This window comes from Hippoglossus hippoglossus, chromosome 9 (assembly GCF_009819705.1).
Source record: "Hippoglossus hippoglossus isolate fHipHip1 chromosome 9, fHipHip1.pri, whole genome shotgun sequence".
Classification (NCBI taxonomy): domain Eukaryota; kingdom Metazoa; phylum Chordata; class Actinopteri; order Pleuronectiformes; family Pleuronectidae; genus Hippoglossus; species Hippoglossus hippoglossus.
The window spans coordinates 2,542,988-2,569,632 of NC_047159.1; the positions used below are offsets into that span (position 1 = coordinate 2,542,988).

At 45.2% G+C, this 26,645-nt stretch overlaps 1 protein-coding gene across 2 annotated transcripts in view; it reads left to right on the top strand.

Annotated features, from left to right (window-relative positions):
* The window catches only part of antxr2a (ANTXR cell adhesion molecule 2a), a 67,631-nt gene that overhangs the window by 15,051 nt on the left and 25,935 nt on the right, over nucleotides 1-26,645 (top strand). For both annotated transcript variants that reach the window (XM_034596166.1, XM_034596165.1), the window contains 8 exons: nucleotides 276-371; nucleotides 1,511-1,580; nucleotides 9,749-9,827; nucleotides 10,163-10,258; nucleotides 15,136-15,186; nucleotides 15,867-15,956; nucleotides 17,912-18,079; nucleotides 18,313-18,393. In XM_034596166.1, the coding sequence (XP_034452057.1) occupies nucleotides 276-371; nucleotides 1,511-1,580; nucleotides 9,749-9,827; nucleotides 10,163-10,258; nucleotides 15,136-15,186; nucleotides 15,867-15,956; nucleotides 17,912-18,079; nucleotides 18,313-18,393 (731 nt within the window). The remainder of the gene's footprint in view (nucleotides 1-275; nucleotides 372-1,510; nucleotides 1,581-9,748; nucleotides 9,828-10,162; nucleotides 10,259-15,135; nucleotides 15,187-15,866; nucleotides 15,957-17,911; nucleotides 18,080-18,312; nucleotides 18,394-26,645) is intronic.

Here is a 26,645-nt window from a genome sequence, read left to right on the forward strand (position 1 = left end):
GCAGTTTGTCTTTTTGAAGTCAAATACATAAATCTAATCTGTGAAAATCCACCACATTGCTGTAGAAACGTGTACATGACCACAACGATTGGGAAAAACAAGATATCCCATAGTTAGGGAATGTTCCATGTGGTGATAATGTCCCTGTAAAAATTAAATCTGCATAGAAACTACAGGTATATGTCACGACATCAAGATGCAGTTGGAAGAAAGTCCAACTTATACGTAGGTGGTCTCTCCTCCTCCCCGTCTTATCTTGTGTTTACATTCCACAGAGTCCTTCGACATCGTCCTCAGAGGAAACGGCTTCAAACTCGGCCGCAGCAGCGAAGGCGTCGTCTGCAGCTTCATAGTCGACCAGCAAACCTTCAGTGAGTGTCTGGAAAAACAACGAGGAGTAAAAAACTACAGCACAAACCTCCACCAAGGCCCAAGGGTCCCTTTGTGAAACCACATTTTAATTCACTAGAACAAACAAACTAGATAGAAATAAACAAAATAGAAAGTCACTCCGTCTCAAACAGTCGATGTAAACATGGATCTGATCCATTCTTCTTCTTCTTCTTCTTCTTCTTCTTCTTCCATTCAAACGAGAGACTTCCAACGTTTCTGGAAGGCAGCATTAAGCCCCTCCCTTTTGATGATGTCACGGATGACGTCATCTAAAGGTCACGCCCCAGCTCCATGGGCTCGACTCTTGTGTTTTTTTGTTAAATCTCATCATTGACTGTCTGTGATGTGAGTTGATGCTTTGTCTGTTCGGAGGTGAAACCAAACGTCTGCTACTTCCCGGCAGCTCCATCATCGTCTACGTGATCCGAACCCCCCCAGAAGGGGCGGAGCCTCTGCAGGTCGCCGTGTCTCCGTATTTTCAAGGCCTCGCTCGGCTCTGTTGAAAAAAGCAAAAATACTTTTTCCAGGAAACAAACCGCATTTGGCACCAAAATCCTTTTTTTTTTTTTTAGCTCTGGCCGCAGGATCTGTGGGATCGACGGCTGCCAACGACAACACTTCCCTCTCTGACAAGTTATTTTAGATTTTTCATCATTTGACTAAAATACTTCAGCATATTAGATTTTTTTTTATTTTTTAACTCTCATCTGAAAGAGGAAGTGGCCGTGAGCAGATGTCTGTTTGTCCTTTCCCAGTTTGAGGCTGCCTCCTCACATTTGTCCACTTGGGGCATCATCAATAATCTGAAAGATGCACTAACACGTGCACGGACACACACACACACACACACACACACACACACACACACACAGTAAACACTCGTATTATAAACAAAGTTGAATCTTGTTCAGTAAACACAGGTTTAACGTTGATCTTTACTTGATGTTTACTTTTACACTTTGTCCACTTCGTGATTCAGAGACATATCCTGTAGTTACCACCTCTGACCACAGTGGCCGCTGTTTCACAAAAGTGACATAAGCCCATTTTGCAAAATGTCTGAAGGTAATGTAATTTGTCTGATTCGTGTTATAAGCTTGTTGATGTTGTTTTTCAGATCATAAGCCGAGCGCAGTGCGGAACGATTACCTGCTGTGTCCTGCACCCAAGCTCTATGAAGTCGGACAGTAAGTGCACAGTGGTGAATGGACGTGTTGTATATGTGGACATTTTATTAAATATGATTTTATTAGGAACTAGTCAATTATTTGGTTGTGAAAGTTTATTAATCTAAATTATTTAATCCAACAATAACTCAGTTGTGATCTTAATTCTTAATTTAAACTCACACAAGCCGGAGAAGATTTTACTACGTTGTCATGATTCAAATTTAGTTTTTGGGTTATTTAAGTTGAAAGACAACGAGGTAAGACACCTGAAATAAAAGTGATTTAAACAATTTTTTTTAACGTAGAACCGCTACAAAAATAGTGGTGGAACGTCATGATTGACAGCTGAGACTGACACACCAGTGGTTGAATGCGTGTATGGGCGGGACCTTGATACCGTTACTGCGCTGACTCCAATTTTACAGGACGGCAGCGTTCATATCTCTGATCTTTGGCGTGGAAATGCGTCGTCCGTCTTTATTTACGTTCTTGGCTCTGGAACTCTCGTCCAGCAGAGATCCCAAAAAACTCACCTGTTCACGAAAGCTTTTGACCAATAGAACTATTCCCGTTATTATTTTCCAGTATTGGTTTATTCAAATGTTACCGTCTTTGTTTTGTACCTTGAAAGGTTCTAAATAAGTCGTTATTATTAAAATCTCCTGTAGCTGCCGTGACCCCCTCACGTCCTTTTCGTCCTGTTCATATTTTAATTTGATTTAGTTTGTCCCTCGTCTCTAAGTCAAACCCGTAGCTGAGGAGCGTAAAGACGCAGTCAACACTGTAGATGGAGCTCCACAGCAAAAAAACATCCCATACATAACAACCCACAAAGATTTAAGTGAAAACAGTGTAAATAAGCGTTTATTCCTGGCTGCGTTAGTTATTGTTTGACTTTAACTCCGACTCTCTCTTAATCCCGAAGCACAACAGACGATCGCTGAGGCATTCTAGATGGAACAACAGATTTTCATGTCCTCGCCGACTGCAATCCAATCAAAAATGTATGATTACGAGTGCCGCTGGCTCCTGAAGGCGTTTCGGCTCTGAAGCAGATTATGTATCATATGATGTCGGTGACGCTGTCGCGGCTCCAAATCAACTTCAGCCTCACCTCAGATAATCTGCTCGGGTTTTAAATCCAACGCTGCTCAGGATGACGTGTTGTTCTGCCCAGAGCTGAAGGTTGAATATGTGCAGGGATTTGAAAGACGCAGTGAGACCCTCTGTGTTTTTGTGTTTGCTGCGATTATTGAAAGTGGACTTTTTAGGGTTTTTACCTTTTATTTGGCAGAGCGACAGGAAACAGGGACCTGCTGCTCAATGCACCCGAACCATTCAGTCATCGAGTCGTTTGCAGGTTGTCTTGAAGAAAATGTAAATCAATTGATCAAACTGTGTTGAAAACGTGAACGTAATTAATTTAGCATAAATTCACAAGTCACAAAAACTCATTCAGGTTCTCAGATACTGTTCGTACGCGTCTGTACGTCACTCAATCAACAGTGATGTACTGTACACACACACACACACACACACACACACACACACACACACACACACACACACACACACAAAGGGGGGTAGATAATGTATTGCATGATAAATAGAGGATACAGTTATTTTCTATGATTTTATCAGGGATTAATTGTAGGGATATGTATTTTTGTATTAATCATTTACTCTGCTGAATGTTAAATGTCAGGGTCAAAGACAAGTTTTTTTATTCAAAGACAGTCAGATTAAAAAGATGCAAAACTAAGTGAAACAGGAAATCCTCACATTTTTATTTTAGCATATAAATGACTAAATGGGGAAAAACGGTTTATCGACATAGCTCGATATTTAATTTTTACGTTGCTGCTTTGCATCCGTCCCAAGTTTGATTGATTTGTAGAATAACAAATCTCCGTATTTATCATCCCTCTGATTTCACAGTTAATCTCTTTACCTCAAATTGTGGGAATGCAATGATTTGATATCCTGATTTTCTCTCTTGACTAAAAATCAGGAGAGCAAAACATCCTCGTGTTTTTCACTCGGATACAGTCGGAAAGATTCACTCGAGCGACAGCATCCGTAAACCGCGGGCCTACGGCGCCTGATAGGAGCTGAGCCGATGCTCCGCGGCCGCCATTTGCAGGAAGACCCTGCTTAATTAACTCTTGGCTGCCAGTGGTGACCCATTAAGTAGTTAGCTGGTACGGGCGGTGAGTAAACACATCTGTTGGAGGGGCTTTAAAAGGATCTGCGACAGATGCAGCCGTTCCCTGCTCCGCGCTCCCCGTTTGAATTATTCACCATGCACTGAGAATCCATGCGCCCGGGCCACCTGCACGGAACGCCGGAGCCCGGAAACTTCCGTCTCCGTCCATCTGTCTGCTTCTGCTCCATCACTGGTGCGGGGACGCTCGGGGCGCTCCGCGAACACCGCTCTACTCAGCCGAGGAAGAATCTTTCACTGCGCATTTGCCCTTTTTCCACCATGTTTGTTACACGTGGGGCCGCCCTCTCCTCAGCGAGCGCCGCCTCCACCTTCCCGTCTTGACCTCGCAGATGTGCATTGTTGGGAAACATATTCGAAATACAGCGGTTGCTCGAGCCGAGGAGGCCGCTGCTCCCCGTCCCACCGGGGTCCCGCAGCAGGCGGCGGCTCCACATCCAGGCTCGATGTCCAGGAATCACAGTGTCCTCAGTTGGTCATTGAGCTGTGTAGGAGCACTCACGGAGAGGCATCATCTGTGCTGACAGCTGTGGCATCAGGCTTCAAACACTGGCAGCTGCCGATGCCCTTCCTTCCCTGCCCTCCCCCCCCCCCTTCCCTCCTCCCCCCCTTGGTGTATCCCCATTAGGAGACCCGGCAAACCCTGCTGGGCCGCCGATCGAGAGGTTAAGTGGCTGCGCTCTTGCAGCAGCATGTCCTCACCTGGTGTTTTCACAATAATGACGAAGGGCAAAGAAATAACTGAGCGGGGAGTCGACACCTGCTTTACAAAGCAGGTACAGTAGCTGATGCTCGTCAATAATTAAACAGGCCGTCCCGGGGCTGCTGCTCGCCGGGGCACCGCTCCATCTGCTCCAGTGGGGGTATGAAAATGTTTACGATAGAAATGTCCTGTTGTTTGATTGTCCTCCATGTGGCACCGGCGTGTTGGACGTGCATCGGTTCGTTGTCACATGACGGAGCCGGAACCTGCAGCTTCTTACGTGCGGGACTCAGATCCTCGACGAGCCAGATCAGGGATTCAAGCTGTTCTCGGATCTGGAAAAACACAAATATTAAGAATAATTATAGCAAATAGAGAAATAAGAGAATTTTCAGAATCGATAAGAATTCGTAAAAGTATTATCATCACTTAATGCACTTGATCCTCGTAAGAGCCATTATTTTAAGTGCATCACCTTCTGTAGATCAAATAATAATATATATTTTATCTATTATCTCTGAAAATCTATTTTTATTAAAGAAATATCTAATATAAACGACTTTGCAGGCGTCGTCCTTGTGTCAGGGACCTGGATCGTTTATATGTGAAGCTCAATTCAAGTAGTTCAAAGTGCGTTAAAGAAAATGTAAAATGCATCATGAGGAATTGTTAAACCAACATAAGACAATAGAAGAAAGAAGCTTTAAATAAATCACCTTCACACGACTTTAAATGATTTGGTGAATTATCTGAAAACACAGTTTTATTTTTCCAGCTCATCAGTTTGTAAAATATGCTGCTGCTGTTTTTGAAACACCTGGAAAGAAAGTTTGTCAGTGCAGATGTTTGTTTCCATTGGTTTTTACACTTCTCATCGTAACATAGGAGAACTCTAACTCGGTGTTTCCAGCACCTGAACTCCTGCTTCTGCAATAGATAGTAGAAGAGTTAGGCAAACAAAATTCCTGGATTTATTTGGATCTCTGACCAATAACGCATCATTTCACCAAGTTCCGTGATAATCCGTCAAGTAATTTTTGCGTAAATCCAGCAGAAAAACTATGAAAACATAGGTTATTAAGTCTTTGATGCTTTGCAGTTTAAAGTAATGAAAGTAAATGGCTTCCTGCACTTCACTGTCCCATGAATGGAAAAAGTAAAGATGTGTATTTAAGACGTCGTGTCGTGCAACACACTTGTTTTCTCTCCTCGGCGTCACCAGCTGCTCTGCCGCAAAACCTCCAGTTTACTTTGAACTTCGCACCATCAGCCGGTCTTTTAGTTTCCAAACAGTGGAAGTGTCTCCCGGTCCCGGTGCTTTAGGAGGTGATCCCCTCGCCTCGGCCGAGTTTCCTTTCCCTCCATCAGAACTTCTGCCACGAAGTCAGACTGCAGAGTGATGGCTCCTGGATGCCGAGTGACAGCCGTTCGCATATGCTCCGCTGTGAATTATTCAGCCTCCTCAATTTTCACATCTTTACGGGAAGTTTGAAAGCCATTAGCGTCACCGTTGTCAGCTTCTCCAGCTGCATCGCATCACCAAAGCTTAGTGTCACAGCGGGGGCCCCCTACTTTCAGACAGATTATAGTGAGCCCAGGGACAAAGTTTTTTTTTCTCCAGCGCGGTGCCAGAGATCGGCGGGGCGAGGAGCAACCTTCTGCCATTCAACTGGTGTCCCTGGGAGCCCGTGTCGCTCTCCGCTCGGGTTCTGACTGATCCCTCGGCCCCCGTGACAATCTGCCCTCTCATCTCCCATTTATTCAAACACAAGCGGCGACCCACCGAGCAGCTGCAGCTCTCTCCTCACTGTCACTCACTGGCTTTGACTGCGTGAAAGTTAAATGACAGGGAGGGTTGTTAAATTATTCATTCATTTTTTTTAAACTCATGCAGTTGCCTTTTATTCCCCCCACTTTCTAACCCTCGTGCCAACATTTAAATATTCCGTGCAACATCACCAGATTGGCACGAACCTGAGCCGCGTTCAGACACGAGCTCTGGAAAATGTCCGGACAATTGGGTGCAGACATTTTGTGTAATTTTTCCTTTTACCTATGAAAAGTGCACCGGGGGATTGTCGTGGTCGAGCAGCAGGAGGCAGGACATGACGTGTTAATCACATGTTTTTGTTTACGGCACATTCACAGCTCTTGTGACCAAAAGCTCCCAGATCTCGTCGTCTTACCAAGTTGACCGTTGACTCTGAGGCTGCAGGAAAAGTTCTGCAAAATGTCCAGAGCAACTGACTCGGACGTTTTGCGTTCTCATATTCAGCCTCTCCGGAAAAAAGTTTGGCTTTGGTTCATGTCAGAAAAGCAGCTTTTTCATAGACCTTCTATTATTGTTGTTTTCTTCTGGTCAAACAATTAAGCATCTAATCTGTAGGAAGTCGAACACTTACCCTCAAGTGTTTGCAGCACAGGATGTTCTTGTTAAGTCAAGTTTATTTATAGAGCACATTGAAAAAACAACTGCAGTTGAACAACGTGCTGCACAATGAAAGAAGACACGATGCAAAATACAAGACATGAGCAAAATAAAACAACATAGACTAGCATAAGTATAAAATTTGATAACATCTTGGATATGTTTTTGAAGGCCTGGTCATTTAGTGCTTTAAAAACAAATAAAAGAAACCCCCCCCCCCCCCCCCCGTAGGAATCTTAAATATCTGAATAACTGATTCAATTTTCCCTTGAGTGACAAAGACACTGACTAAACACTTCGGCGCTAATTGTAAAAATGTGTTACAGCCGAACCACTTAAATACTTTGTCGTTCTTTTGGAAATAAAAAGGGTGAAAAGAGACGAGGATATACGACTTGTGCCTCAGATTCTGCCCACTCAACAGTAACTCTGTAATTAGTCTGGAGGAGGAGGAGGAGGCCTCGCTGGTTGGGTTGTGGTGCGTTAAGGATGTCCAGTGATGTCAGGTTACGGGGGGGGGGGGGGGCGGTGCTGGCGTTCGTCAATGTAACTCGCTTGGGAGCTTTCCCTCCTTCACACGCCGGGGGGTCCGCTCCTCCGGCTTGATTAACAACCTGCCCACCATTACCACGGATTGAGGGTGTCAACTGAATTAGCCTCTCCCCTCACCCATTCAGCTCAAGCACTTAGTTAACATGCAAGGACCTGGAGTGGCCGTGCGTCTCCGCGTCTTCAGACACAAAGAGACGTTTTGTGATGGAAGCAAACGGGTTCTCTTAGAGGAGCGCTCGTCCTGTCGAGCATCTCCTCGTTTTAATGCAGAGGAGGAACGAGCACAAACGTTTCAGCTGCAGTTCACAGTCCAGTCGGGACTCGACTTTGTGTTTCAGCTGGACTGGATTCAAACCCTGTGCACTGTAACCCACAAGCTAGATTATGTGGTTCTCCGGGTTTATAACGTGATATATTTTGACTCTCTTCTATTTGTGTTGTCTCTTGCCTGTTTCTCGGACTGTAAATGTTCCGGAGCAGGATGGAACTAGATCAGCCTCGTCCTTTTCCACCTTTCCCGAGGTTCGGAGCCGGTGTTTAATCTCGAACGAGTTCTCTGTGTTTCGAAAAGCTGGTTCGACTCTGGCACCAACAATAAGACCAACCGTTTTTTAAACGTAGCTTATGTCGTGTGAAGTCTGCAAAGAAGATTTTAGGAACATTTTAAACTGGTTCTTAAAAGGAACAAAGAGAAATCTGCAATGTGAACTAAGATTCTAAACCATATAATCTATTTATTTGAAAGGGCATCTACCTGAAGGGGAGCACGTATCTCGAGAACTGTCCATCGACAACCGCAGCGCCAACTGGTTCTCCAGTTCGAGCTTCACTCTTGTTTTCAGGGAAATAAACTGATTTGATAGATTCTGCTGAATATGGGGGAAAAGCCTCATAAGCCTCATCAAGAGTCTCAGGGAAATCAGAGAAAAAGTGAACAAAGATCCTGAAATTACTTGACCCACGTTCCAACTAATTTCAACAAAATCAGCTGAGTAGTTTTTGCGTGATCCTGCTGACGGACAGAAACAAACCTCCGTGAAACGTAAACCTCCTCGACGACACGACAAGTCAAACCTGTGAAGTGGAGCCGTCAACAAGTCGAAGTGTCAAACTGCATCACGCGGTTTTAAAGTTCCCTTGTTTTTAAATATTTAGCGTGGGTAAATAAGAAGTCAGTTCAGACTATTTAAAATACAACGCATAGTAATGGACACATGGTCTGGTCGCTCATCTGTTCCGAACCACAGGAGAGTTGGTGGCCCAAGGCTCTGCCTCAGGCTCCGTCCTCAGCAAAGAGAAGCGCTCTTGTTATTATTCTGCAGCACCGGTTTTTATGCAGGCCTCCCCTGTACGCTACCACACACTCACAGCTGGCCACTCGCACACACACACACACACACACACACACACAACCACACACACACACACACAACCACACACACACACACACAACCACGCCGCCGCCGCACTTCTTTCTCTCCTCTGTCTTTTTTGTGTTGGAGGATTTCAGGCGTTTCACTTGTTCCGTATTCCTGAATTCTCATTAAACCTGCAGTAATTGGATTGGGCATAATAGACATATGGAAATTGCGGTGCCGTTCATCATTAGGGGTTTTAATTGCACCCATTTTGGTCTCTGCGTTTTTTTTTTTTTTCTTTCTTTCTTTCCTCCGTCTAAATAAGTCGTAGGAGTTCACGAGGCTTGTTACCGAAAGTCCGATTCCCTGCGTCCGCGCCCGTGATAATGAGGATTTCCTCGCTCTCGCCTCGACCATCCAGTTTGCAGCCGTTGTGTTCTTTAGTGAGCGTCGTGCTGATGTGAGCACTTTGTTTGATGCTTTTTAAATCACTGGTGAAACAATGACTTTTAGCTTTTCAGTTGATTTGTCAAACCATTAGAGGAAAGTACTGATAATTGATGGATAAGATTTGATTGATAGATAAGTCAGTTACCTCGATGAAGGCCTTTGTGCTCCAGGTGCATTTCTATCTCTCCCACATTAATAAAGGCTTTTTAGTTTGCCTCCTTTATTTCTTTCTTTGCATCAATGATTATTGATATTGGAATGGACATTTTTATCTAATATTGAGTCTTTGTAGCAGTTTCTCTTTTAGTTATATTAAAATCACACAGATCTTTGATAGTTATTCCTCATATGTGAATAGATTAGATTAAAACACAGTCTGCAAAAAAGTAAATTCTGTCACAAGTCAAGTTATAACTTATTTATTTGATTTCCAGTTAGTTAATCCGGATGAAACGTTTTTTTCTCTTTCAGGACCATGGACGTTCTCATCAGCCTGAACGACGGCAAATCCTTCATCTCCAGCTCGTACACCATCACTGCTTCCACGTGTGTGAGTCTGAAGCACCGACAAGTTAAAATCATTTTCTATGTGAATTGACCAGATGTGAGGATGGCAGCGGGATGATGGATGGACGGATGAATTGATATATGGATGTGTGGATCATCCTCGAGGGGAACATTTGGTTTAAAGGAGCAGTAAACACCACAAATAGACAAAAATACACAGACATCCAGTGTCAGTCGTCACTTTTTAATTTGAAATGAAATATAAAAACACTTGAGTTCTGCGATGTTTATCAAACACCAAGATTTTGTCCCTGGAATCCAAAACCAAAAAGACCTAATTAGAGCGTGTAATCTGATTACTGTGGTTTCCTCCCCCAGTCGGACGGCTTTGCGGTGGCGATCGTCTTCCTGGTGCTGCTGATCCTCGTGGCTCTGGCCCTCATGTGGTGGTTCTTTCCTCTGTGCTGCACACTGGTGAGTGTCACTGAGGATCCATTTACGCTGATTTTAACTACAGGACTGGACGATTCAGAAGATTCTCTAAGAAATGGCATCGCAGTATAAAGATGTGAGAACATTATTCCCTCTGTTGCAAACGTCCTGCTGTTGCAAAACGCAGCTCGTCTTGAGCAACTGGGTTCAACTGAAACTGTGGCAGTTGAATTTGAGGAAGCGTTTCGGTTAATGTAACTTGTAGAAACCAAAAGCTGAAACCACGGCGACCAGCAGCCGATCGGGGGTCAGGTTCAGCCGAGGTCGCTCGCGCTCAGCAGGCTCGATATTGTTCATCAGCCGGCGGTGAAGGGGAAGCGGTGCAGGAACATCTGCTCAACTTCATCACCTCCGGTTTACCTCGTTCACCCGCGGTGGCTTAGCAACACCACACAGGCTCGAACCTCAACCAGGAAGTCGAGAGCCCACATCCTGCCGATGAGCGGCTGACGTGATGAAGTGATCGCACACGAATTTCTGAGGAAAGATGAAGTCAGAGAACAAACACGAGATGTGACAGATTGTTCCTCAGTTAACGAGCTGTGTTTGTTCAGGGCTGATATTCGATCCACCTGGGGACGCGAGTGATTCACTATCAGTTTGTGTTTTAATCACTTTTGAGTCCGTCATGTTTCTGCTCCTGATTAAAATACTAACTGAGTTCTGGTAAACACGGATTAGCTGGAGTCTCAGACTCTGCTGGTTGAAGCGAGTTTCACGTGTTGGTGTGAACGTGGAGGAACAACTTCATTTTTTAAAATTAATTCATGAGCCTGACTGATTTATCTGTTTGCTGATATTAAACCTTTTATTATACAGAATAAACAATGCTGTGTGTGTGTGTGTGTGTGTGTGTGTGTGTGTGTGTGTGTGTGTGTGTGTGTGTGTGTGTGTGTGTGTGTGTGTGTGTGTGTGTGTGTGTGTGTGTGTGTGTGTGTGTGTGTGTGTGTGTGTGTGTGCTCGATAAATGCGGACATGAACCTACAGAGAAGCATATTTAATTTTAATAGCATTAAATGTTACCACTATGAAAAATAATAATTTCATACATTAATTGGAAAATTCATGGTCTCTGATCATCTATCATCACCTATCTGCACAATAGTAGGCATTATAGTATAGTATGATATAGTATAGTAAGAAGTATCCTATTGTGCTTTGAACATATTTCATTTGACATAAATGAGATAAAACACACAATAAACATATTAAAGATCAAATTCACTGATGGTAACCTGATAATTATTCAAACATTCTATAGATATGATGATAAAATAGTTATCACAGATTATTTAGGCCACAATAATGTGATATTCTAACAAGTTCAAACTTCTGTTCACTGCTGGAAACCGTCGTTGCCTCCTCACCCGCCCTCACCTCCTTCCTCTCCCACTTAACAATTTAGAAAAACCCACAACAGATTATGGTTTGGGGCTGAGAGCGCGGGGCTACAGATGGTGCACCCGCTCTTTTTCTGTGCCTCTGCTTTTATTATTTTCTGATGAAGGCAAATTTACCCTCCATCCAAACCGCACCCCCCTCCTCCCCTCAGCACCTCCGCTCCGGCTCAATCACGCCGCCCCCTAAATGATCGACGTTACCTGGCTTTGTGGACCTGAAGGGAGCCCATCCAGAATGAGATGGAAGCATATTTTGGAAAACCAACAAAGGCATTAAAATGTAAACCCCCTGCAGCATGTCTGGCCGCGGACGTGTTTGTCTTGGTGGAGCGAGCTGCTGTTGCCTTCCATCGAGGGACGCGGCAGAAGAGGAGGGCCATGTGTGGCTTGTTAATATTTAAACCCCCAGTCTGCCAGGTTTCAGCAGTCAGGATGAGGCCACGCACACACACAGACACACACACACACACACACTGGCCCAACCTCTTTCCCACAATCCCTCTCTCTCTGCCTCTCTCCCACATGGCCTGGTGCCAGGAGAGAGGTCATACAAGCTGTGGAGTGGTAATTTCTTTGTTTATGATTTGTTTGGAAAGTAAACTCGGAAACGGCGTCGCCCTCAGTTCAGAAGAGTTTTTGTGTCGTTGATGCAGTTTTCAAATAACCATCGGCACTTTATCCAAATTACAAATGATTCCCTGATAATTTGGAGGCACTTTTTGGACACATTTTCAACTCAGTCGGTGCCTTATATGTTAATAATCTCAGATTATTTCATGTTGTTTAACTTCACGAGTCGTCAGCGTTGCTCCCTGATGCAGAACTTTCCCAGTCTTGTGTGTCTGTTTCCCTCGGAGACATTTTTATTCTCAAAACAGTCGAATGTGTCCGGAAACAAAAACACGAATCATTTAAAAATGGAACCACCTCCCGAAAAAAGCTTCAGACGACAAGTTTTGATCGCAAGTTTGGGAACGAACAGATCATCTTGTCCAGTTGCAGAGACGGCCACATGGGGAAGATTCCCCGAGCTCCTCTGATTGGTCTGATTCTCCCCCCCGGTGTCATGGCCGCAGTGGCGAGCGCACGTCAGATGGCTAAGTATCCCGCGGTCTAGTTTTTTAATTATGCCGCCACATCGCTGAGCGCCGCTCTTCACATCTGTCCGTCAGGTAGCTGGGAAACAGCAGCCTCGCCGCCGTCATCGGCATAATCCCACAATATGTCGTGGAAATCTGCTGCACTTAATAAAAAGAGATAATCCCGTCGGCGTAAGGTGAGGTTTAAAATCACGTTAATCAGCGTATGGAGAGGCTACTCGCAGCCACGCACTGGATTTGCTTACAGCCAGTTGTGTGTCAAAGAGCGATTAATTAACGGTAATTGATTATTTTTCATTATTCTAATGACAACAGTATGTGGCCAATGCGGTGGGATCCCTGAACGAAACAGCTGTTAGCATCTATGATATGCTATAATTACATTGCTCCTTTTTTTTTTCTTTTTTTTTATCTCCCCTCAAAAACCAATTTAGCAAATGCATAAGCAGTGATGACAGTGTACTATCTGTCTTCGATGACTAATGGACAAAGGTCTGCCTTCCACTCAACCACAGCTCCAGCTGAGAGACGTCCTCGCTGTAATTATATATGTACAGTATTTATAGACCGGTGTGGCGCTAACGTCCGCGAGACTGTGAAGAGGTTTTATCTGACACCACAATCTGTGCGGAGGAGAGAAGAGGAAGCTCGGCTCCTTCCTCGCCTCGTCTCATGTTCACGCTCGTTCAGGACGTTTCCTCTCCTCAGAGTCTGAGGCTTCGTCTGTTTGTCCCATAGTTTCATCTGATCTGGTTTGTTTTGGTTTCACATTGTAATTTAAGGACTAAAGTGTTTTGTCTGACATATACGTGAGTCCTGTCGTCATCAGCTACGTGGGCGGAGTCTACCTGTACTTGACTCTGATTGGTTTGTAGACGGCGTCTGACGTGGGCGTGTTGTCAGTTGGGCGAGTAGTGGTCTTTCCGTTTGAATGGAACGGGTTCATTTGGTTGCCACGGTAACATCTTTATGGTATTACTACAACTATCACCAACTTCAGGAGCAGCACTGCTGTGGCTCAGGAGGTAGAGAGGGTTGGTGGTTCGATCCCCGGCTCGTCTACTCTGCATTTTGAAGGGTCCTTGGCCAAAAGAGCAAGGCATCGTATGAGCAATAGAAAAAGCGTTCAAACATATCGTCGGAGGTGAAGACGGCGGCTGCTTCCTCTTCTTTCTCTTCCTCTGTTGTTTAATGCTGTCTCTACTTCCTCTGATTGTGATTGATAAGTTTTCACGCTGTCAACCGACAGAACCTTGCAAAACCACCTAACGGGAACAGGTTTAATCCTCAGTCTTAAAATATTCAAATTGAATTTTAGTCTAGAATATGTAAGAAGACACCACATATAACCTGTAAGCTTCTTCCAGGGCCTCTCGTATCAAAGGATTTACAGAAATATAAGACGACCTCTGTGTTTCGGGAGCTACAGCCACGGACTTTTTACCAGAGGATGACTTACAACCCCTGAAACCTCAAAATGCCAAAGAATAAACTCCCCGGCGTGATCCGTCTCACACACGAGGCCCGAGTGGCGTCTTCAGCAAACCTGCAGTAAAAAGTTGGACGTGGGGAATGTGAGGCGTCTGACTGACACCTGACAAATGCCAGTGTCAGGCCGCGCCTTTGCTTCGCGATGCACATCTGAAAAACCTCGTGGAGGCATCTTGTCCTTGAGGGGAATCACATTGTGGACAACCTGCTCCTCAGGTGCCATGTCACCCAGTGTTGTCATGAACAATGCCGCCGGGCCGGTCACTCTGCTGCGGGTGAAGTGTGTCGGTCTTCTGTGTGTGTGTGTGTCGTTGTGTGTGTGTCGTTGTGTGTTTGCCGCCACTCATCTTCCACCCAGACGGAGCTTGGAGCCGAGCCCGAGCCCGAGCCTCCTCCTCCGTATCTCGTTGGAGCTAATTAACTCCTTAGGACTTTATGATTGGGGGGTATTGCTCGGGAGCACTGAACCCCGTCCAATTAATTAAGAGGTAAACGGGCGACAGCGATCGCCCCAAAGACTCCCCTGTCAACAAGTTGATTTTCAGCTTTTCTTTATTTTGCACGGGGGGGCCCCTGATGTTGGTTTACAAGCCGAACCCTTGTAATCAGTAGTCAGCGGGGTGGTGGTGCTGCGTACACAGAGCAGCCTGGCAGCGGCGGCGGCGGCGTCTCTCTGCCGTGCAGCGAGCTCAGGGACGTCTCTGTTTGTCTCAGTCACCTGTCACGAATCACCTCCGTCAGCCCCGTCTGTGCTCGGCCTGACACACGGTTTGAGCGTGTGTGTGTGTGTGTTTGTGTGTTTGTGTGTTTGCACTCGTCCCTCCGTGGACTTTGTGCTGACGCTCTTTTGCTTTTTGTGTTTATCCAGGTCATCAAAGACCCGCCGCCACCTCCTCCACCTTCCCGTCCTCCGCCACCTGTGAGTATTAATGTGGTGTTGTCTCTAAATACTAGAATTAAAATATAGGAAACTCATCAAGCAAAGCCACAGCTCAGATACTGTTCTTTATTAAACCAAAGCAGAAAATTACAGGAACATTTCTGCATCTGCATAATTAGGCTTAGTGGCTTTCTTTTCAAAATAAGAAGATGAGATTGATTCCATTTTTATCTTTTTATGATGAGTGGTCGAGATCTTTTCCTCTGACTCAAGACAAAAAGTTTATTTCTCAAAATGTTGAGCTATATTTTGAAAACTGTTGATGTTATTACTCTGAGAAATTTAGTTAATTAATTGTTTTTATGACCTTTTTATGTCCAACAACCCATTTGTCATCGTTTTTCATATCCTAACAGATTTCTTTTGGTCTCTAGTTTGCCTCTCATATAAGTATTGATTAAAAATAAAGATATCACATTATTTTAGTCTCACTTCCTTCTTGACAAAATTACGGAAATGATCTTTACAATCGGAAGGAAATGGATTCAAAATATAAATGGACCTGAAAGAAAAGAACAATACAAGCACATTCCTGCTCCGTCTTCCTCTTGTCAGCGTTGCAGGTTTGATAAACGACGATGTTTATATGATGGTAGAGGAAGTTTGCGTCTGTTTGGATTTTTAACGAGTCTCTGAATCTCCCTCCACGTCTTCCTCAGGAGCCGGAGCCGCTGCCCAAGTCGCAGTGGCCGACTGTGGACGCCTCCTACTACGGAGGAAGAGGAGCTGGAGGAATCAAACGCATGGAGGTCAGAGACTTGACATCATTCTTCTTCTTCTTCTTTGTTTGGTTTTCAAAACATGAGGCTTCGGGTTAACTGCACTGGCCGGAGGAATGATATAATGTGAACGTGATAATTCAAGAACGGCTTAAGGAACATTCTTCAATCATGGTACAAACATTCAGTTTCGACTTAAAGATGAGCTGATTAGGTTTGGGAGGTCAAAGTTCAAAGGTCAAGGTCACGTTTGCCTCACAAAACATGTTTTAGGCCTTTTGAGCATGATATCTCAAGCCTGTGTTCAAATTTTTAACTGCTTAGATGTCAAGGTCAAAGGTCACGGTGACTTCAATGTGTGTAGACTAAAACTTTTGTGTCTGGTGGAGGCATAAAACCCCTGAGAGGTAATTCTTGATACATTTCCATCACAAAATCCTGTCTCTTCTGTTCTCTTTGACACATGAATCAAACATAACAGATTAATGTCTCTGCCCACATGTGAAATGGTCTGAGGAGCAAATTTCACAATGTGTTGTTATTCAATCTTTTCTATTTATGTGACATAAAAATCTGGCATCCTACAAATATCCGATCCAGTCCCCGGACGGGCAGGAAGTGGCTCGTCTGACAGCTGTTCTCCAGTAAACCTGCATCATGTTCAAGAGAAACCTGCTGACGTTCAGGGTTTTTCTAGAAGTTAGCGGAGACACACAGGCGGCGGGAGGTGGGACTGACGCTGTCCACCCGTGCCGCCGTTCCTCGTCAGTCCACTGATGCCTCCGACGTGACAGGCCCTGCCATCTCGTCCTTGGCCGTCCGGGGCCTGATTGGATCAAGTCATCGTGGGGATGAAGGATTGAGTGCTGCTGTCAACTTGACATATCCACCTCGCCCACCTCTCCCCTCCCCACCTCCCCCCAAAAACCTTGGCAGGGCCTTTGTTATCCGCCTGCTCCGTCCACGGGGAATCCAGGTTTGAAAGCCGCCCTCCCTCCCCTCCTCCCTCCTCTGCCCTCGCTGCCGTACCCCCTACCGCTTTCCAGCCTCGAGGAAGTTGGTGGCATTGCAGGGATTTCCCGGCATCCTCGGGGAGCTCCTACCGCTTGATTCTATCCCCACGAGTGTGTTGGGCGAGATGCGAACCCGACACTCCCTCCTCGCTCTTCTTCCCGTAGCAGGTTGATTCCCACCGACAGGTCTGTCTCCTGACTTCTGAGGATTCGCCCTCGCGCTCGGAGAACAAGGCGCCTGTAGAGAGACGTCCTTTTCTCTCCTGCATCCACGTTTTCGACGTCACTTTGCCCGCTGCCAATATGTCAAACGTGTATTTAACGGGCTGAGGTGACAACATATCTTTTATTCATCGCAGCCCTCTCTCCTCTTGATGATGCGGCCGGCCAGGGACGTATCGCAGAGATGATTCTGAAAAGCTGTTCTATATTGTCACGGCTTAACCTACAGCTTGAAAACTGTGTCGCTAATTAATCACCTCTCCCCGTTCATGAGATGCTGGATCTTTTTTTTATCTCCTCCCTGCAACAGATGTGATGAATTCAATTAAAAGGCAGGACAGCTTAGCTAACACACAAACCTGCATTCACACACAGACACACACACACACACACACTCACACACACTCTATAACAAATAATACAGTATGTAGATGAGCTTGTTAACAAAGGAAACAACAGGTTTTTCAGGTGTTTTTTATTTTCTTATGGATTTACACTGCAGTGATGGAAGTTGTTCAAATACTTTGGTATAATCATCACGGATGTTGTGACTAATCTTAAATCAGGGGCTACAGTCAGAAAATCTCCTCCACAGTTTATATCCAGCTCTGATATTACAAATCTATAACACTAACCCTGAGTGAAGGGGTTTGAATATGTGGGGTCTGTTATTGAAATCGTCTGAACTGGGATCATTTCGGTGCTGGGTTGATATTTGTGTTACTGACTCTCTTGGTTTCGCGTGTCCAGGTGCGTTGGGGTGAAAAGGGCTCGACGGAGGAGGGGGCCCGGCTGGAGAAAGCCAAGAACGCCATCGTGTCCTTACCAGATTACGTAGAGGAGCCAATTGTGAAACGTCCCCCCCCGAAGCCGGCTCCCACCTACCACGCAGAGAATAAGTGGTACACTCCCATCAAGGTAAATACTCCCGCGACCAACCTGACACAAAAAAACGACTAAATACTACTTTCCATTTTCTTCCTTGTGGTTTTCGCTATTTGATAAATCATGTTTCAGTCACTATTTGTAGGTTTTTGAAGAATTTAACGAGCTTTAATGGTTGGTTAGATAGTTTTTCCCTTCCACACATTGTTTTGCACGTAATGGGATCTTGTGATTTATATGCAGTCCCATGTTTTCTGTTTGATCAGGGTCGTCTCGATGCTTTCTGGGCGTTGTTGGGGCGGCAGTACGACCGAGTCTCCCTCATGCGTCCCAGCTCGGCAGAGAAGGTAAGACACTAAGAACCTGCAACGACCAAACTTCTCAAAATCTACAACTCGACACTCAAAAGCACAGACATCATACACATGAGGAAGAATTATAAATAAGCCACGATGTGTAATACCTCAGTGTGTGTGTGTGTGTGTGTGTGTGTGTGTGTGTGTGTGTGTGTGTGTGTGTGTGTGTGTGTGTGTGTGTGTGTGTGTGTGTGTGTGTGTGTGTGTGTGTGTGTGGGATCCAGTAAATGAGCGTTTCAGTGTTGGGTTTTTTGTTGTTCAAACCTCTCGCCTGAAGGGAGTGAGTCACAGTTTCATCAGTGGTCAGTTGTTTATTGTATTTGAGGATGTAAAGAGTAAATATCCTTCATCAGTCAGAAGTTGTTGTCTTTTCTGACGATTTAAAGGACGAGTGTGTATCATCTTTAAAGGCGGCTGTGGCTCAGGAGGTAGAGCGGGTTGTTCACTAATCAGGATGTCGGTGGTGGCCCCTGAAGCATCGGTGTGTGGACGTATGAGTGATAGTGATTTAAATGAGACTTGAGTGTATGTAAAGTACTTTTTGTGGTCGCTAACACTAGAAAATTGCCATATAAATGCAGTCCATGGAATATTAAAGGGAATCTATTGGCAGAAATAGAAAATAGTATTCGTGATTATGTTTTCATAAGTTAAAAATACAGATTTGAAGGCAAAGAATAGGAAAAAGAACAGAAATATGACAATACAAATGTGATGTTGTCTATATACGTCCGCTGGTGTGAACATGGCGGCTGCGCCTCAGGAGTTAGAGCGGGTCGTCCACTAACCAGAGGGTCGGCAGTTCAATCCCAGTCGTCTTTTTGTTTTTCCATCTGCTCAGAGTGAGTCCTTCATATCTACATCTTTCTACTGTCACGTCACCTTTGCTCCCCAGTAGATATTCCTCTCCACTCCTGGGACATTCAAATGGTTTACGATGAGACACTCTGGTCTTTCAAATGCTTCTGTAACCTCCATGAAAACCGCTGTGTTTTTATCATTGCAAATCTTTTGAGTCGCCACAGTGACTCATTACTTTATTGCCGTGTTGCACTACAGCTGTGTTGTTCCAGTGATCTGTGTACTGGGCCTCGGCAGAGGAGGCTGCTGGCACAACTCTGTCATTGTGCTGCTGTTTCCTAATCGAGCCGCAGCTGCAGCGACTCACAGGAGGAGGCGCGGCGCGGACGAGACCTAATACGGTCAAACCCTGGACTTTACTCAGCCCTTCCTCGGGGGAAGAGGAACTGTACTGATGCTAGCAACCGACACTCACTGAAACCTGACACCGGCCCGGCGGTCAGGAGAGCACGCTCCTCACAAACCGCCATGTCAGAGTGTTTTTTTGGGGGGGGTTTTACAAGGAAACGGTCAAACCAACAAACCACAACATCTGCTCTGGACACGGCATGAGCTGCTGTTGCTTCATCTCAAAAGGAATGTCGAAGATTGGAGTCAGGAATCCCCCTTCATCCCACATTAATGCAACACACAGCTGTTTTTACAACCACATCAGCATGAGGCCAACTCAAAATCTAATTTAATTTAAAAGCTCAAGTGACAACAATTGACTCCTCCGAACGTTTTCCTGTAAAATAATGCAGAGGCTCTGCAGGCAAACGGGAACAAGTGACACATCTGTACAGATGTTTAATGTATAAACTTCCTTCTTCAGAGGAAGAGAAGTGGAACCATCAGAGTTTTGAATGGTTCAGAGAATGATGTCACGACTGCAAATGTCTCAAGGGGAATAACGTTCGCTGCTATAAGGAACATGGACGTCAACGTGTATTCCTGAACTTGTATTTTTAACCAGATTAGTCCAGATTTGTTCTTATCAAGAAGTCACACAAGCGTCTTTCAGTGTCACTTCCATCGCGGGTTAGAAACGTCATCAACACGCCCGCTTGCTCACTGTGAATTTTCCTGCTGTATTCTCACATGGGCTCGTCCGGACATTTTACTGAGTGATCGGCAGGAAGAGTTTCAGAAAACATCTGGAGCAAGCGTTCTCACATACAGCCGCTCTGGAAGATTTCAGGAAAGTGTCCGGACTCAAGCGCAGGTCTCAAGCAAAAACCAGTGCAGACCAGTCCCTTACTGCAGAGCTTACAACTGGTGTGTGTGTGTGTGTGTGTGTGTGTGTGTGTGTGTGTGTGTGTGTGTGTGTGTGTGTGTGTGTGTGTGTGTGTGTGTGTGTGTGTGTGTGTGTGTGTGTGTGTGTGTGTGTGTGTGTGTGTGTGTGTGTGTGTGATGTTGACGTATCCTTTAGAATGACTTCTCCCTGTCAGAGTAAGAATGACTCATGTATGATGTGAGTCTGTTTCTCTGCCATGATGATAACTTCCCGGTGCCTGGTTCTTTTATGAGGCATCACGATGACTCCAGGGTTTAATATTTTATGAGATGACCAAACTTGCTGATTCTCACGCAGTGGCAGACGCCCCTTTGTTGACAACAATTCCCCCTCGCCCGACCTTTCGTCCAACTGTCGGAGTTTCGAGCAGAAAAAAGGCAGAAACGTCGGAAAGCGGCCGATCCCGCCGTGCGAGAGATGATAGATGTCGCCACACATGAGGTCGCTCCGAGCAAACTGTTCTGAAGGAGGAGGGACGTGCGAGCGAAACCCGCTGGTGGGTAAACCAGTTGTGTCAAAGCACTTAGGCTGGGAGAGGACGGGCTGCCAGCGGAGTCCCTGGCACAGCTGGCTCGCTTCATTCACATGCCGATCGCCGAGCCAAACGCCACTTTCACGTCTGTGATCACGTATCAGACGCGGGAGGGAATCAGACACGGGGCCACGGACGCTTTCACCGAGCTGCCGTGGAATCAAACTTTATTTTTAAATGAGTTGAGATGTTTTTAAATTTTTGATAAAGCTGGATTTTAACCATAGACTCTGTTTTAAAAGATGGATGAAATAACTGCTCCTTAAAATGGAAACCCTACTCTTGATCGCCCCCTGGTGGCTGGCTGCAATATCGGTAATAGACCTAGCCTCCTCCATGTTAATAGATGGGACATAGACTAAAATTACAAGTCAAAGTACACGTCAAATATATTGATTTCCATAATTTTAGGTTGTTTTGCAGTTTATTATCCCACTGATATATGTTCAAGTGTAAGTTTGGTTTTAATTAGTTATTTGATGCTATATAAGGGGGTGAAACTGACAAATCCGTCAAATGCGTGTATCAAGGTCGACAAACAATAGAGACAAATACATTTTTGTTTACCCAGTAAATAATTATCTCTATAATTAGCCACTATAGTGGAATTATTTCGATATAGAAACTTTGGCCGACTGTGGTATGTATATATTTCGTGTGCAGGGTCTGGAACCTGGTTGTGATTTTGGTGTTTACAAGTGAACGTGGCTTGATTAAATTGTGTCTGGTGGCAGGTTTGGTTGTAGATGGCACAGCAGGGACATGGAGACGAGGCAGGGGATGATGAGGAGGAGAAGGAAAGGGAGGAAGGAGGGGACGGGGGGGGCAGGGCAGCGGCCTTTGATGGCGGACAGGAAATCTCCAGGGTCATGAATTTTCCTGCGGGCTGCTTCCGCGGAGGTTACGGGGACTTGTACAGGTGTAAGGAAGCAGGTTGCCGCAGACATCTGTTCAGCTCGGGGAGCCGGGTGTCCACGCCACCTCGCCGCTCTCCTCCTCCTTCCGTCCTCGCCCTCCTTCCCTTCGCTCAGCGGCCTCCTTCGCTGACCCCTCCCTCCCTCAGCGCCGCCGCCCGCAGCCAGACTGCTGGATTGTCAGCAGATGCAGAAGAGAGAGACAGAAAATGAGAGTGAAACAGTTTTTTTTCTGTCTTTCTTTTCTTTTTTTTTTTTGTGGTCTCACATTTAGCGCCTGAGGGCCTTCAACACCAAAGGTAGAGCGGGGGTGGACACAGCTGCAGTGCCGAACTTGCCCCGGGCACAAATAAAGAGATCTAATGTGGTTTGACTGTGTTGTCGGTGAGACCGGGGAGCCGGGGAGGCACTTCAGAGCCAACTTAGCACAGCAACATCTGCCGCCAAGTTTTGCCGGGGATCGACTGGGGACAGCAGGTAGAGGAAGGTGGCAGAGAGGGAGGGGGGGGTGGCCTTATTCTGATGCTCACTCGGCTCTTTTTGAAGAGGCGGTGGTGTGCTTTCTGTTTTGTTTTTTTTTACCGTTCGCCACCCCCACCTTCACACTCCAGGTATTGTTTTCTGAAAGCAGCTGTCCGCAAAATGTCCCAACAAGGTGCGCGATGAATGATGCATCACTGTACATTAAACCCTCCGAGTGCCACGGAGAAAGACACGCGGGCGAGCGGGCGGGCGAGCCAGGAACGGAGAGCGAGCGTTTGAGTTCCTGTGAGTCCGGTTGGATTTCCAGTTGGATTTCCATTTGTTCTCCTCACGCTCGCCTGCTCCTCGCCAGGGGGACGTGTGGGCTGAGTGAGCTGGTGTGTGCGGAGGTTAATGCTATTATCTGATGGGCCTCGACATCGTGGAGCTCAGAAAATACATTTTTATCAGGGTTTTTTGTGCAGATCAGATCTTGAAATTTTAAATTAAAAGCTCCAACGAGGCGATTTTTATTGATTTAGATCAGAAACAGACAAACTGAGAAACAGAACCTTCTTCTTCTTCGTCTTATCGTCAAAATCGTCAAAGTCTCAAATTTCATCTTAGCTCATCTGAAAAGAAAAAACATATTTTTCTTTGTTGCTCTGATTTCTGTCATCCTACATGTCGCTGCCATATTTGTCATCATTGGCATTATTATTATAAGTAAAGAAACATATTTATCTCTTTTTAGAATAATTTTCTTTGTTTTGAATTTCATTCCATTGGACTTTCTTATGGGGGAAATTCAATCAACGTGAAGACATTGATTTAGATTCCAGATGTTTGTGAGAGGGATTTTCCATTATTTTAGAATTGTACAATAAAATGATTCTATAATAGATACAGAAGGGAATCAGGATACGTCCGCCAAGTCCCAACAGTCTCATTTAAATTCACTGGATCAAGATTTTTATTTGGATCTGCACATAATATTAGTCCCCTAAATATAGATATATATATATTTTTCAGGATCCATGAAATATTCTCTGAGCAATCAATAAAAATGTTGACAAACACTCTATTACACCCCTTAAAGAAGGTGAAAAATTAATTCCTGGATCTGCCCCCTCATCTGGATCTGCACCAAAAATTGAAGGGTCATTCCTCACCCCTCTGCAAAATCTTTTTAAAAACAGCTTTTGCAGTTTTTTTCCTGCAAGCAAACAAACAAATGCAGACAGAAATAGAAGCTCCTTGGAGGAAGGAAGGATAAGAAGACATTTCACATCAGGAGTCGGGAACATCTGAGAGGATTTTGAGTTTTTTTTTTTCACAGAAACAAACGGGAGGCAGTAAAGCACAAGTGGACGTAGAACCAGCCTCCCACCTCTCTGCCTCCCTCCTTCCTCCTTCCTCCTCTCTCCTCCCTCAGCTGTTTTTATCTTTCCTTCACCCTGCCAGCGCTCCGTGCCCCGGCTGTGACAGCATCTTAATTTAACAGCCGTCGGTCACGTCGTAGCCTGAGCTGTGGGAGCGTTTAATTAAGTGACTGTGAGCAGAGGGACTCCACGGACCTGCTCTGGAGGAGTCCCGTCAGACGGAGGGAGCAGCGAGAGAGAGGGAGGGAGAGAGAGAGAGAGAGAAGGACGGATGTAAGGCGGAAAAATAAATAACGAGGACGAGGCTGGCATAAGCCGAGGGCCACCGAGGGTATAGGTGACAGTCTGCTTGCCGTAGCCTGGCACGGCACGGCACGGCATGGCATGGCAGAGCTGTCCTCGGAGGTCACAGAAATACATGTCGGGTCTATTTTCTCCCTCCTCCTCGGCAGCGGCCGCCGGTTTCTCTGGGCTCAATTAGGAGGCTGCGAGGTGATTGTTTGCTTGGAACCGGAGCCAAGAGAAGCATTAGACTGGGAGCTGGACGTAGATGTTTGCTCTTTAACTGTCAGTGTTTCAGTGAAGGAGCCTCGTGTAGGGTTCTAACATCAGTAAGTCATCAGTAGTCATTCAGCCGGCGAAGGGAGAATAATGACGGTAAACAATGAGCAATGACTCCGAGTGCTGGCAGCTTCCCTCTGGCCTCTACACTGCATTTTTACATCGTGAGCCACTGGGTCACGTTTTGTGGGAAAATGTTCTCCCAGTGAAAGTTTCTCTCGACAGCAGACGGTCGAGGAGCGAACGATTTAATGTGGCGGGAAAAAAAATGATATTTCCAATATGTTTATCGTCTTCCACAGCCATGATCAAAACACACGTCTTTGTTATGAGAACTCAGAGAGGATTGTGGGAAATGGAGTCTTTTGTGGAGCGGTTTCCTTTTTTACAGATGAATGTCAACCAAGCAGGATTTTAGATTTCCTACTTTCCATTCATCTCAATTTAATCATCCAACAATAGAGATAGAACACGGTGTCGTCTGTCAAACGTAACATCACCAACAGATCCTAATTTATTTTGCCATTACAAATTAAGACCATGACCTTATTTTATTGTCATACTGGTTGATTAGAATGATTTAGTTTTAGGTTCCTCTTCTAATTTACTGTGATCTTGTTTATTGTTGTTTAACTCATCCAGTTTTTCCAAAATAAAAGCACAGAGAATATGATATGTGCTCTTTAAATTGCGTCGTCGAAATAGAAAGAGATCGGACGACCAAGGGAAATATTACCAACAGTAGATTAGATCGACCCGACTCACTGCACCAGTAAATCAGATTTAAATCAGATTTAAATACAGATTTAAATATTGGACAGTAGCCACGCCATAGGATCAGCAGTGAACTGGTGTATCGGTATGTTCTGGGCAGGCTGGTCACATGGCCGCGGTCCAGGAGAGGAGACGGCCGCCTCACAGGAACTGAAGCAGGCCGAGATAAAAACACAATGACCCAGTTCACATCCTGCAAGAGGTGAAAAACCATTAAAGGCTCATTTGTAGTGAGGAGAAAACGATATGGAGGAATTTACTCCGTGCACGACGACAGACTGCTTGTTCAGTCTTATACGGAATCGAACATAGAAAAGATGTATTCGGCAGCTTCCTGCTTTGCATCTTTTTGTCGCCTCATCTTCAGATGTAAAGCAGAGCAAACATTTGCTCGGCATCGTTTTGAAGAAAAAGGAAAAAACAAATGTAAACAGATGCACACACACACACACACACACACACTCATCCTTTCACGCTTCCCTTTCTGTTCCTGCCTTTGTCTTTTACAATGCCACGCTGAATATGGTGAGAACATCTTTTCTTGAAACTAATACAAGCCGTCAAACTGCATTTGTTCGGCGTTAGGATTAAAAAATGCCTGCGAAGATGTCGCGGTCTCGAAGGTGTGCGGCGTGGCGGAAGGCCCACGTTCGGCTCCCTCCACAGCCGGTGGACAGAATAATTTGGTACCTAAACGTCTGATGAGACAATATGCTAATGTGGTACTAATATATGCCCAAAGAAAGAGTTGACAGCAGCGCTAATGTAGAATAAACACGGGCTAATGCATGCGAGGGGACGTCGACGTGTTGACATCAGACGGGATATTTACCATCACACGGATAAATACCTCAGCGAAACAAATGTAACACCTAATTTCACAATAAAAGGGCTTTTAATCGGAAGTAAACAACCTGGCAAATGACATTAGGTTGAAATGAAGCTCTAGATCAGAGAGCATGAGATTTCCTAATTAACAGGGGTAATTGGAATTAAACCAGGGCGTCACAAATAATGAAGCATTGGGAGAAGAGATGAAATGAGTGGAGTAAGAAAAAAACATTCTCATGCTTGACATTTAACCCGGCGTCTAATTTACCTCTGTGTGAAAACGGAGGAATTAAGTCGGTGGGTGTTTTTTTTTTCGCTGAGGGAGGAGCAGCGTCGTGTGGGTTCGGCTCGAGGAGGAAATAAGATGTGTGAGATCTGGGAGAACTTCATCTTTACTCTCTGGCCACAGGGGAAGTCTTACACTTTATTAGTTTATCTCCGGGTTCTAAGACATTTTCCTTTCTTTAGAAATCATTTTGCAGTTTAACCTTTTTGAAGTTTTGGTTCCTCGTGGCCGTCGCTGCCCAGTTCTTGTATTTTTTCGAGCAAATCTCGTGTGATAACATAGAATCCATTGATTCCTGTGAGTTTTGTAGTTAAAGTTTAATACATTTAATAAAGCCTCTCATATTTAGACATTTTATAGATCT